We start from the raw sequence: 11,833 nt of genomic DNA, 5'->3' as shown, positions 1-11,833 counted from the left end.
AAAGAAGCTGCTAGAATTATTTCAAAGGAATTGGGCAGAGGGCTGATTTTTAAAGATGTAATGGAGTTTGCGCTTCTGTAAAGTTCTTCCCCATAGGGAATGATGGACCTCCATAATTCCTGCCCCATAACTGCACTTGGGGGGCACCAGGGTGGCCCAGAGTGAGTGGTGGTGTAGAGCATGTAGGGTGTCAACCACCCCCATGGGTTGCTAACCCATGGGGTACTGGGTTCTGTTGTTTCTGAGATGTTTTGAGTGTAGATTCAGATTCTCTGGTAGCATATAAGAGTGGATTCATGGTTTGCCATTGAAAATCTCATATGCTACCAGAGAATCTACACTCAGAACACCTCAGAAACAACAGAACCCAGCACCCCATGGGTTAGCAAACCCATGGGGGTGGTTGGCACCCTATGTGCACTACACCACCACTCTCTCCCGGCCACCCCAGTGCCCCCAGGTGGAGTTATGGGTCTGCTGAAACCTCCATTATTCCCTCGGGGGGGGACCTTAAAGAAGTGTAAACTTCAACAATTCCTAAGAAATCAGCCCTTTGCCCTATTCCTTTGGAACCTGGCTTGTGGCAGGCACCCCTTGGGGCACTGCCACCCAACCCACTGTTTTGCCCCTCAGGCCCCCTTTCTGCCCCGAATCTGCCCCAAAGACATGTCAACTTCAGAAATTCTTTAGAAATCAGCCCTTTTCCCAATTCCTTTGTAATCTGGGTGGCAGCAGGCACCCATTGGGGCACTACCACCTGAACCACTCTTTATTTTATTATTTATTTATTATTTAAACTTTTATACCGCCCTTCCAAAAGGCTCAGGGTGGTTTACATTAAAACACCATTAAAATCAGTTAATAATTAAAACAAAAATTATAAAGCATAAAAACAATGATTAACAATTTAAAACATCGTAAAACAACAATTAAATCATCAGAACAATTTAAAAACAAGTTTTAAAAAGCTGAGAAAGCCTGGTTGAAGAGATGTGTTTTCAGGTGTTTTTTGAAAATTGCCAGAGATGGGGAGGGTTGTATCTCAGCAGGGAGCACATTCCACAATCTCGGGGCAGCAGCCGAGAAAGCCCGTCTCTGTGTAGCCACCAAACGAGTTGGCGGCAACTGGAGATGGACCTCCTCAAGTGACCTCAATGGGCGGTGGGGCTCATAGCGAAGAAGACGCTCTCTTAAATACCCAGGGCTTAAGCCATTTAGGGCTTATGAGATGGAACAACCAGTACTGAACACAGAGCCAGCCCAAGCTCCCCAGTGGCCTGAGACAGTGCAGTGAACTGCTGAACCCCCAGCTCTTCCCCCCACCTCCCCCCCGCCTTCTACTTCTTTCTTCCCAGTGAAACATGCTGCTCTTTCTTCCCACCTGCTGCACTGGCAGGGCTCTCCTTCCTCCATCCCCACCCTAGCCAAACTACTCCCCTTAACTTACTTCATGTTGCATTTACAATGATGATACCACTCTCCTCCTCCTCCTCCTCCTCCTCCTCCTCCTCCATCATCATTTTCACTTCTGGCACTTTCCAAAGCAACTCTCTAGCCCAGTAGTTGACTCTCCTCCCCTTCACTTCCTTCCTCCCTTTCACTTCCTTCCACTCCTTTCCGCTCTGACTTCTGAAAATGTTAGACACATGAGGGGAGGAAGAGGAACATGGGGACAGCTGGTGTACTGCCACACAATAAGATTTAGGAAAAGAGACCAGAGGCAGCAGCCTGGCAGCAATTAGCCACCTCTGCCAATCTGCCACCTGAGGCATACACTTCACCTGGCCTCTTTAGCAGTCCTAATGCGACTGGATACAGAATTCCAAAGGTGCATCATCATATATACCTCCTATGGCATCTGTAAAAGCTAACCATGGAGGAAATGTATAAAAAGACCCCTTTGCAAGCACAAAAGCAGATAGAAATCTGTTTGAATAACACATCCCTTGTCTAATCTTGCTTTTGCTATCTGTTGAAAAATCCTTGTCTAATTTGTCAAACCATTTCTGACAAATATACACATACAGTGCTGAGTACTAATAGTACTAACAGCAAGCTGTTTCACAGACACTGGGTCAAATTTGACATTCAAGAAAAAGGATAAAAAGGGATTCCTAGAAACCTCTTCTTAAAGGAAAGGAATATAAGAGGAGGTCTGTGATGCTACCGTATAAAAACCAGATAATTTCTGGCCAATCCATGCTGGTTATTTTGCATGTACAACTTGATGAACACAAAATTTAATTAACCCAGTGGACAAACTAATATCAATCCATCCATCCATCATCCATCAATCTTTACAGGTACTACGGTCTTTGGCCAACATAAAGTAGATTACATTAAAACAACATTAATCAGACCAATCTGAAACATAAAGGTGTCACATAAAGGGAAAGAGAGTTGGGGCCTTGTAGACTAGTGTCTCTCAACCTTTTCATCCAGGGGCCAGCCAGTAGGGGTCTGTGCTAGGGATGTGAGAGCTGGCTCGAAGTTAAGCCAGCTTGATTTTGAAACAGCTCAGCTCAAAGGCTCAACCTCGAGCTGAACCTGACTCAGTTTGGTATGAGCTCAAACCGAACCAGGCCAGCCAGTTCAGAGGTGGCTCAAAGCCCTACCAGCAAAGGGGAATCTGGTAAGGATTCCCTTTTACTGGTAAAGGGGCAGTGGGGCTTCCCTAACCATAAAAGAATTAAAAACAGTACTTATAAGTTTCTCTGGCCGTGAAGGTGCTGAATGAAGACAGCTTCTGTTTCGGGCCTCTATGACAGCATGGAGGCCATTTTTTTAACTTGTGCTCCTGACACAAACAGTGTTCCCTCTAAGGCATGCACACATGCGTGCACTCACAAGTTTTTTGATGTCTGCTCAGTAAATTTTAGATCCCACTCATGTTGAATCAGGAAGGCCCCACTCTGAATGCACGTACACGCACACTGCCTTGATACTGCCACCCAGAACAAAACTCATTCCACAGATGAAAAAAATTAGAGAGAACACTAGACACAAACGGCTCGTGTGCACATGTGTGGAGGTAAAAAAAAAAAAAATACTGCTGGCGCATAGACCCGAAATGGTCTGAAACAGGCCCAGGAAACTCTGAGGGAGGCCAATGGGGATCAGGGGAACCACTGCCAGTGCCACCAGAGCGACTTGTAAGTACTCCATTTTTACTTCCCTTTACAGTTAGGGAAAAACCCCTGCCCCTTTAATATTCACTGGATTCCCCTTTGCTAGTAGGGTTTTGAGCTGATTCCAAACTAGTTCAAGCTTGAACCAAACTGGGAGCCAGCTTGAAGGTGCCAAAACCAACCTGGCCCAATCCAGTCTGAATCCCGTTTGGATTCAAACTGGGGAAACTGGTTTTTAGGCACATCCCTAGTGTGCATGAACCGTTCAATGTGGAACCAGTTTGTATCAAACTGGACTGGTTTGGTGGTTCAGTCATGGACCAAACCAAGCCCAGTTCGGTCCGTGATCAAACCAAACCAAGCCCAGTTCAGTCCGTGATCAAACCTAACCAAGCCTAGTTCAAACCAAGCCCTTCTATGCAAAACCAGACTGATTCTACATAGAAGGAAGCCGGGGCAGGGGGCGGCAAGAAAAGTAATGTAAAGTTCTCCTTACTGGTTGGTGCAGCTGCCAGTGCCACTGCTTGCTCCCCCGCTCTGCGCGGAGGTCCATATTTACCAAGCTGCCAATGCAGCAGCATGATTGCAGGCTCCAGCATTTGCGGAGTCTTTGGATCACAGGGGCTATCAATTGTAATCACCAAGCAGATTTTGCCTGTTTTCCAGGAGCAACATAGATTTTAGTAGGGAGAGCAAGGATTAGGTATAAAGATTTACACCAGGATTCAAAGACCTACTATTGGATATACAGAAGATTAAACTGCAGGGATGGGGGAAAGTGTATTTTTAAAAGCATTAGCTGAGGTTGCTTTTCAAAAACCTCACGAAGGATAGGTGCGCCTGAGAGATAATCCATACGATCTGCAACATGGCTGGGGGGAGGGGATAGGGGTCCCTGCCCTCGATGAAGACCCCCCCCCGCCTTCCTTCGTTTCTTCTAGGTGAATGTAATGAATCGATTGCTCCAGGAATAAGCGATTTGTGGCCCCGAAAATCGTTGTTTCAATTTCAAATCATGATTTTTGCTTCACAACACCTTGCAGCGTTTGATTTATTTAACTTCCCCCTTGGAAAAGAAAGCGCACGATCTGTTTCGCAAGTTAGCAGTTACCCAGAGGCACGATGAACTTAGATCCTTCCTCCTGCATGTTACTCGTTGACAATAAAGCGGGGAGGGAATCCCGGGCGGTGCTCCATCGTTAGTACTTGCTGGGATGAACGGCAGCTGTAGAGGGCGAAGTTGGAAATCCGTGCACCCCTCGCCCGCCGCTATTCCCCCAAAGTTCCCGTCCCAGGTCCTCTGTAGGGAGTACAGATGAGAGGCTGACATCTGTGGGTGGCGCTTGGCTGCCGCCACTCCACCCCACCAGCGCCCACCCCACGGCTGGTGGCGTCCCCTTGACACCGCAGGCGCCCGTCCCTCAACGCTGGTTGCTGTCCACAGGAGGAGGTGCTGAAAGAAGGGAGCTCTGCAAGGCGGGATGCGGACATCATCTTGTCCTTGGCAGCCGCCACCAGCGCCTCCCAAGCGGCGCTGATTTTCTGCTGCTTGGCGGCGGCGGCGGCTTTCGCAGCCATTTTGCACCAGCCGAGCCGGAGGCTGCGAAGGCTGCTGGCGAAGCGGAGAGATGGGCTAGCAGCTGTTGCGGCCGGGGAGCCAGCACCATGGTGAAGCGGAAGAGCTCCGAAGGCCAGGAGCAGGAGAGTGGCCGAGGCGTCCCGCTACCCATCCAGACCTTCCTATGGAGGCAAACCAGGTAGGTGAGAGCAGGGGGCGCTGCCTGCAAGCCCTCCCTGGGGACGGGAGGTCTCGGCAACCCAGGGCAGCGGCTGCTGGTGTTGCCACACGGGGGGAGGCTGTGTGGTTATTTTGGATTTGTTTTCGGGGATCCCTGTCAAGTCAGAATACTGAGCCGCAACCGCTGTCCTAAAAGAGCGCAGCATGCTCTAAGAGCCCCCTCATACGTTTAGAGTTCATGTGTTTACAAGATCTCTCTTCCTCTCCACCCCACACCCCAGTCTTTCTGATGCCCTCATCCAGCTCTGCCCAGATCTCAAAGCTGCACAGCAACCCCACTGATCCCCTCTAGTAAGCAGAGAGGCTTACAGCCGGTGCCAGTGCGAATGGCACACAGTCCACACGAAGAAATCTTGAGCAAGCCACCCAGAAGCATAGCACCACTTCTTTCGTGGGTACTGCTGTTCCTGTCAGTCCAGATTAGTGGTAAATTGCCAACATGGCACTGTTGAAAGCTCCTACTCCAAAGTATGGTGAATGCTGTGCTTGGAGAATAGAGACAATCTGGCTCTCAGGGGCTGCTCACCATGAAAACACTATGTGGTCTTTGGCGAATTACCTCTCAGTTTCCCATCTTTAGAATGGGCATATGAAAAGCAGGATGGGAGAACCACTATCTTAAAGATTTCTATTTCATAATGCTGTGTTAGGAACCAGTTAGTATTGGTTGGTTGCCTGGCTGGTTTTCGTGACTAACGTAGTAAAATTTTAGTTGAACTTACTTAGTTAAATGTCCAGTCCTTAGGGTTGATAGTTTAGATAATTACCATTGGAAGTGATTTCCCAGTGACTGTCTCAGTTTGCATAACTGATGGGTTAAAAGTCTAAATTGATTGTTGGACTTGTATTTAAATATTTAGCAAGACTGTTCAAAGCACTTCATGTTTTTCCCCTCAGTAATTCTTTTTTAACAAAAATATTATTACTATTAAATATATGCAAACGATGCCACCAAGAAATAGTTTGCATAGTTCAGAGTTGTTCTATCTAATAAAACTACACTATGTAGTAAACGTGATATTCATTATCAAAGCCCAACACACTTTCAATGCAAGCCTCTGCATGTTCATTCAGAGGATGATTAGACATTATTCATGTTTATTCCACTGTCTTAAATGGGATGTACTCCCTAGTGGTTTAGGATTGCAGCCACAAGTACTGTAGGCAGCATCTAGACTAGTTCGGCTCATGCAAGAACATTCTGATTGTGTAAGGGTGGAGGAGGTAATATTTGCTTCCTCCTTCATCGTGCAGCTCCCTATTTCTCCTAAAAATATGTATTTATTTATTTTAACACATTTATATACTGCCCAAAACACAATACTCTTTTATATATATCATTTTGGGTGGTATATAAATGCATTTATATACTGCCCCAAACGCAAGAAAATATATTCTTGAAGGCCCCCAGCTGATAATAAAAAGGAACTCACTGTTGTTGTGGCATAAGTACACCATGGAATATACCCTCTGAAGCAGCCACATGGAATTACTTGACAGCTTTGTACAATAAAGTTTCTTTAGGACCTTAAATTACACACACACACATACACCCCACAAAGTCATAAGTAATTCTGCCAATATAACTTTCATTGGCTTGGATCCAAACTTACAGCTGTGCTCATGGAAGCTCCTTCCATTCATAAAAGGAGTCCTTCTGTCAGTTCAGTCCTCCTTCCGTGAATGGAAGGAGCTTTGGTGCATGCAGAGGTATGTTTGGATCTAAGCCACAGTAATTAAGTGTGGTTAATTGTGTGCTATGCCTGTGGTCATTCCTGTAACCACCATCTGTATCTTTTCTCAGTGCATTTTTGAGGCCCAAACTGGGGAAACAATATGAAGCTTCATGTGTGGTATGTGAATTTCACTTTTTAAATTTACTGATGTGCACTAATTGTTTGTTTTTAGAATGGAAACCCAGTAAAGCTTTGTTAAAGTGAAGTGGCCAAATCTGAACTTATTTTACTATGGTAAAAATAGCAACATGTGAGTAAGGGTGGACCAGTAATAACATTGCAACTGAACCCAATGTTCCCTGCATTGAACTCACTGGGGTACAATCCCATATGGCCTGTCCATATAAACCTCATTCAGATTAATGGATTGCATATACTGTATTTTGTCCAATATAAGCTGTGGGTAGTGTTTTAGGATGTGGCCCTGGCATCAAATCAATTTTCTAAGGAAATGTGTTTTAAATGTGCAGCATCATTGCCTTCTACAGGAATTGTCTATGAGGTTTTCTCCATTAGGAGCTTAATTCTCCCCAGTAGAGATTGAATGAACATTTCTAAGATTGTTGTGGCTTCACCCCACAAACTAGATTGTTTTGGCTGATCTCAAGGCTGAACTATTGATGATATGTTATTATACTGCTGTTCCTCCAAAGCGCTTAGGCAGCATTCAGGACTTTCTTCCCCACTCCATTTTATCCTCACAGTAGCTCAGTGAGACAAATTTGACTAGAGATGAGTAATTAGCCGAAGGTCACCCAGCAAACATCATGGTGTAGTAGAGATTTGAATTCAGGTCTCCCTGGTTCTCGTCTGGCACCCTGGTCCTAGTCTGATTCTCTAACCATTACATCACACTGGCTAGCAACTATACCTTGCAAGGCACAGAAAATGTGTTGTTTGGTTGGTTTATTACATCTCTGTACCACCAAAAACAAATGTGTCAAGATGATTTACAAAAAATAAAAACAATAAAACCACAGTTGAAACCAAACAACAACAACAATAGAACCACAGTTAAGATCAAACAATTAAAACAATTAAAATAATCTAAAAGCAACAATAGCAACAGTAAAACCAACCTATAGCTGATTTAAAAAACTCGGTTAAATAAATGTGTCTTGAGAACACTTTGAAAGACTGTTAGAGATGGTGAAGGTCTTACAACAGGAAGTGAAACAGGAACTGCACCTTACACGGAAAACACAGGGTTCAAAACCCTGCGTTTGCCTTGCAACACTAATGTAGGGGTGGGAGAGACTGTTCCAAGAAAGAACTGTAAAGAGTCAGTACTTTGCCCTTGCCCTCCTCACAATTTCTCCATGGCAAATATCCTCCCAGGTCATTTTTAAACCTTTTACCCAGCTGCTCTTTAAGACCAGAAGTAAGACCAGGTGGGAAAATGGCATCCTTGTGTGCAGACCGGGGATTCCCCGCCCCACCTATTCTCCCCCCATCTTCTCCCCATCTTCTCCCCATCTTCTCCCCCCATCTTCTCCCCACCCCACCCCACACACACACCTATTCTCTCTCTCCTTACACCCCTACCTTCACCTTACCATAGCTCATGTAGACTGCGGAACAAGCATTTGCTGCAGACATGTGTACATCTGCCCTTGGATAAGTTTTCCATATAGCTTAGGAGAGACATGAGGTCTTCTCCAGATCATGGATGATGAAAGCGATGGGGGATTATATTAATAGATGCAAGTTAGCATTCCTCCTGAGCAGACCCTGATAGGAGCTGGCTGCCTTGATGCATCCATTCCTCCTACGGGCTTCTATCTGTGTGCCTCTCTCTGTGTGTTCTCTGTCTATTGTTCTGCCTCATGCAAGTGCCTGCTTCTCAGTCACAGGGCACAGCAAACACGTATACACCCATGTGATCACAAGCAGTTGAACAGGAAGGAGCAGTGGACCAATATGCTTTTCCAACCAGAAATGAAGTGATCAAGTTATGCAGGGGATAATAATATGCTGAGGCAGCAATTTCACTAGTGAATATAAACATATGAAAATACTTATCATTTAGTTTATTATCATTCATACCCACTCTAACCCTCAGGCTCCAGAGCAGTAACGACAATTTAAAACTGGAACATGTTTCAAAGTACATGTAAAATTTGCCAGCTACTTCTGCCATTACCTTTTTGCTGACATGAACACAACTGGCGCCGAAACTCTGACAGGTGGGTGCCCATCATTGGGGGGACCCCCTCAATGTATCGTGCACTGGTGCGGTACCTTGTGGGATTTCCAGGGGCCAGGACGACACATCCTGGCCTCTGTTCATTCACTCTGCCAGGGTTAGGGGCAAGGTGTCCATGCACCCAGCACCTACAGGATGATTTCCAGGGGCCGGGGTGAATCATCTAGGCCCCTGCACCTCCGCGCTGCCAGGTGCAGCAGCAGAGTATCTGGGCACACAATCCATGTACCCAGCACCAACAGGATGATCGTCTGCGGAGGAGATCAGTTTTCCAAGGCTTCCTCCTTGCCCACCCAGCTGCCCTCATGCTTGACCGTGAGAAAGGCCCCAGGGCATGCTTCAGTGACCCCTTCCAGGGACAGCCTCCCGTGCCTCCCACAAAGACTCTTAAAGATTGGGAGAGCCTTGAAAACAGTACCCCATGAATGTGGAGGCTGCCAGCAAAAGGAAATATTACCCTTTAACTGATTTCAATGCACTTGGAGGTGTGGGGTGGACCCTGGCTTTTGACTCTAGAGTGAAAAAGATGTGGAACTGACACATCTAACCAAAATTTGTTTGTTTGTTTATTCATTTATTTAAAACATTTGTATACCGCCCAAAACGCAGTTCTCTGGGCGGTTTACAACACAATGACATTGATTCTGATCTTAATATCCATGAAAAGCAGCGATCCCTGCTAAGTTGGCAAAGAGGCACCTTTTAACGTGGTGATTCTCTTTATTTAGCAGCGGGAGAATAACTGGCCCTGTCCACCCCCCAGCATAGTACTTCCAGTGACTGTTACTGGTCACTATCTGATGTTTCTTTTTAGATTGTGATTTATTCTTGTTAGATTGGGGACAGGGAGCCATCTTATTCATTTATTATTTCTCTGTGTCATTTTTGGAAGGGATTTGATAGAAATCAAATTAATCATCATCATCATTGACATAGCAATACTAGGTGATAGCAGAATAGAATAAAAGAAATAGAAAAAATAACAAAATACAAAGATGTGGCCTACTAAAATAATCCCAGTAGTAATTGGCACCCTAGGTGCAATTCCAAAACAACTTGAAGAGCACCTCAACACCATAGGGGCCACAGAAATCACCACCAGCCAACTACAAAACAAAAAAACAAAAAAAACCCAACAACAAACCTTTACTGGGAACAGCCTATATTTTGCAACAATATCTATAATAATAACAACAATATTAATAATAAAATTCAGCCATCCCAGGTCCTTGGGAAGGCCTTGATGTCTGGATCAAACAAACCAGTCAATAACACTTATCTGTGTAAACGAAATAATAATAATAATATCTGCTTGAACCATAGAGATCATATACAACATGACATAACAACCAGATTCTCAGAAGAAACCTTTTCAGCCAGGCAATTACAGAATAAGCTTCCAGTCTGCTATGATCTGTTTTTGCTAAGAGCTTGACAGATTGACTGGTAATTGAAAAATGAAAAGATTCACAGCGATAGAGCCCTTTCTAAACCTCCTTTTATGGAAACATTGTTACCTGAGCTCAGATGATAACAAATCTTGGAGGATTTAATGTTTTTATGTTCTTCTTTATGTAAACCATAACACATGCTAATTATTAGGCACTAGCAAAACTCATGTCATTTTGATTGGTAGGGTACATATTTTTGCAGAATTCCTGTTGGTAGGATCAGCCCCCTGCCCCAGTGTCAGAGGACAGGTTTTAACCTTACTGCAGTAAGGTAGAGTGTGCCGTTGAGTTGGTGTCGACTCCTGGCAACTACAAAGCCCTGTGGTTGTCTTTGGTAGAATACAGGAGGGGTTTATCATTGCCTCCTCCTGCACAGTCTGAGATGATGCCTTTCAGCATCTTCCTGTATCGCTGCTGCCCAATGTAGGAGTTTCCCATAGTCTGGGAAACATACCAGCGGGGACTCAAACTGGCATCCTCTGGCTTGGTAGTCAAGCCATTTCCCCACTCTGCCATTACTGCAATACTGTCCCTGATACAGTAGTTGTCCTCCTGTAGAAGAAACTATTTACTTCTACAGTATGTGGAAGAAAGTAAAGGGTGCACGCTCCTATGTATTCATCCTATTTTTAATAAGGCTATTGTCTCAAGCCAAGTATTTTGTTGACTAAAGTGAGCCAAACAGCCCTGTCTTTGATAAACTGAATGATGAAACCACTAACTCTTGAAGACAGCTCTTGGTTCTGGCTCTTGGAGACAAATGTCAATGTCTCATGTTACTACTACTACTACTACTACTACAATGAGGAGTAGGAGGAGTAGGAGTAGCAGTTGCAGCAGCAGTGTGAATAGAAGCATAAGAAGGAACAATGAGAAGTAGTAGTAGCAGTAGTGTGAATAGGAACATAACAAGATAGGAAGCTGCCTTGTACTGAGTCAGATGATATCATTGATCCATCTGGCTCGTTATTGTCTGCACTGACTGGCAGCAGCTCTCTCTTGCCTGGCCCTGCCTGGAAATGCCAAGAATTGAACCTGGGATCTTCTGCATGCAAAGGAAATGCACTACACTGAGCTATGGCCCAATATATAGCACTTTCCCACAAAAGTTCTCAATGCAGTTTAAAAATAAAAATAAATAATAAGATGGTACCCTGCCCCAAAGGGCTCACAATCTAAAAAGAAGCACAAAGTAGACATCAGCAATACTCACTGGAGGGGATACTGTGCTGGATCTGAACAGGGACAGTTTGTTTGTTTGTTTGTTTATATATTTATACTGCCCCTCCAAAAATGGCTCAGGGTGGTTGCTCAGTTGGCTCAGTTGTTCTCCCTGTGCTAAACATATGAGGAGCACCTATTTAAATTGTGTTTCTTTGCTCAGTTAGCAGGAGTAAGAATGGCAGGGGTAAGAATGTACCTCATTCTTTGCTCTGTATGCTGGACCTCTATCAAATAACCTGTTCATGAGCTACCCTGCCCTGATGTCTGAGTTTTCATTTCCCATGCTCTTC

The 11,833-nt window shown here is 44.9% G+C and overlaps 1 protein-coding gene across 11 annotated transcripts in view; it reads left to right on the top strand.

The window, feature by feature from the left end:
* Positions 1 to 4,354: 4,354 nt before the first annotated feature.
* LOC128339530 (protein unc-80 homolog) overlaps positions 4,355 to 11,833 on the top strand; it is a 254,357-nt gene continuing 246,878 nt past the window's right edge. For all 11 annotated transcript variants that reach the window (XM_053283625.1, XM_053283624.1, XM_053283622.1 and 8 more), the window contains exons 1-2: positions 4,355 to 4,885; positions 6,731 to 6,779. In XM_053283625.1, coding sequence (XP_053139600.1) covers positions 4,794 to 4,885; positions 6,731 to 6,779 — 141 coding nt within the window. In that variant the 5' untranslated portion in view covers positions 4,355 to 4,793. The remainder of the gene's footprint in view (positions 4,886 to 6,730; positions 6,780 to 11,833) is intronic.

Source organism: Hemicordylus capensis, chromosome 1, assembly GCF_027244095.1.
Source record: "Hemicordylus capensis ecotype Gifberg chromosome 1, rHemCap1.1.pri, whole genome shotgun sequence".
Classification (NCBI taxonomy): Eukaryota; Metazoa; Chordata; class Lepidosauria; order Squamata; family Cordylidae; genus Hemicordylus; species Hemicordylus capensis.
This window is presented reverse-complemented; position numbering and strand designations above follow the sequence as displayed.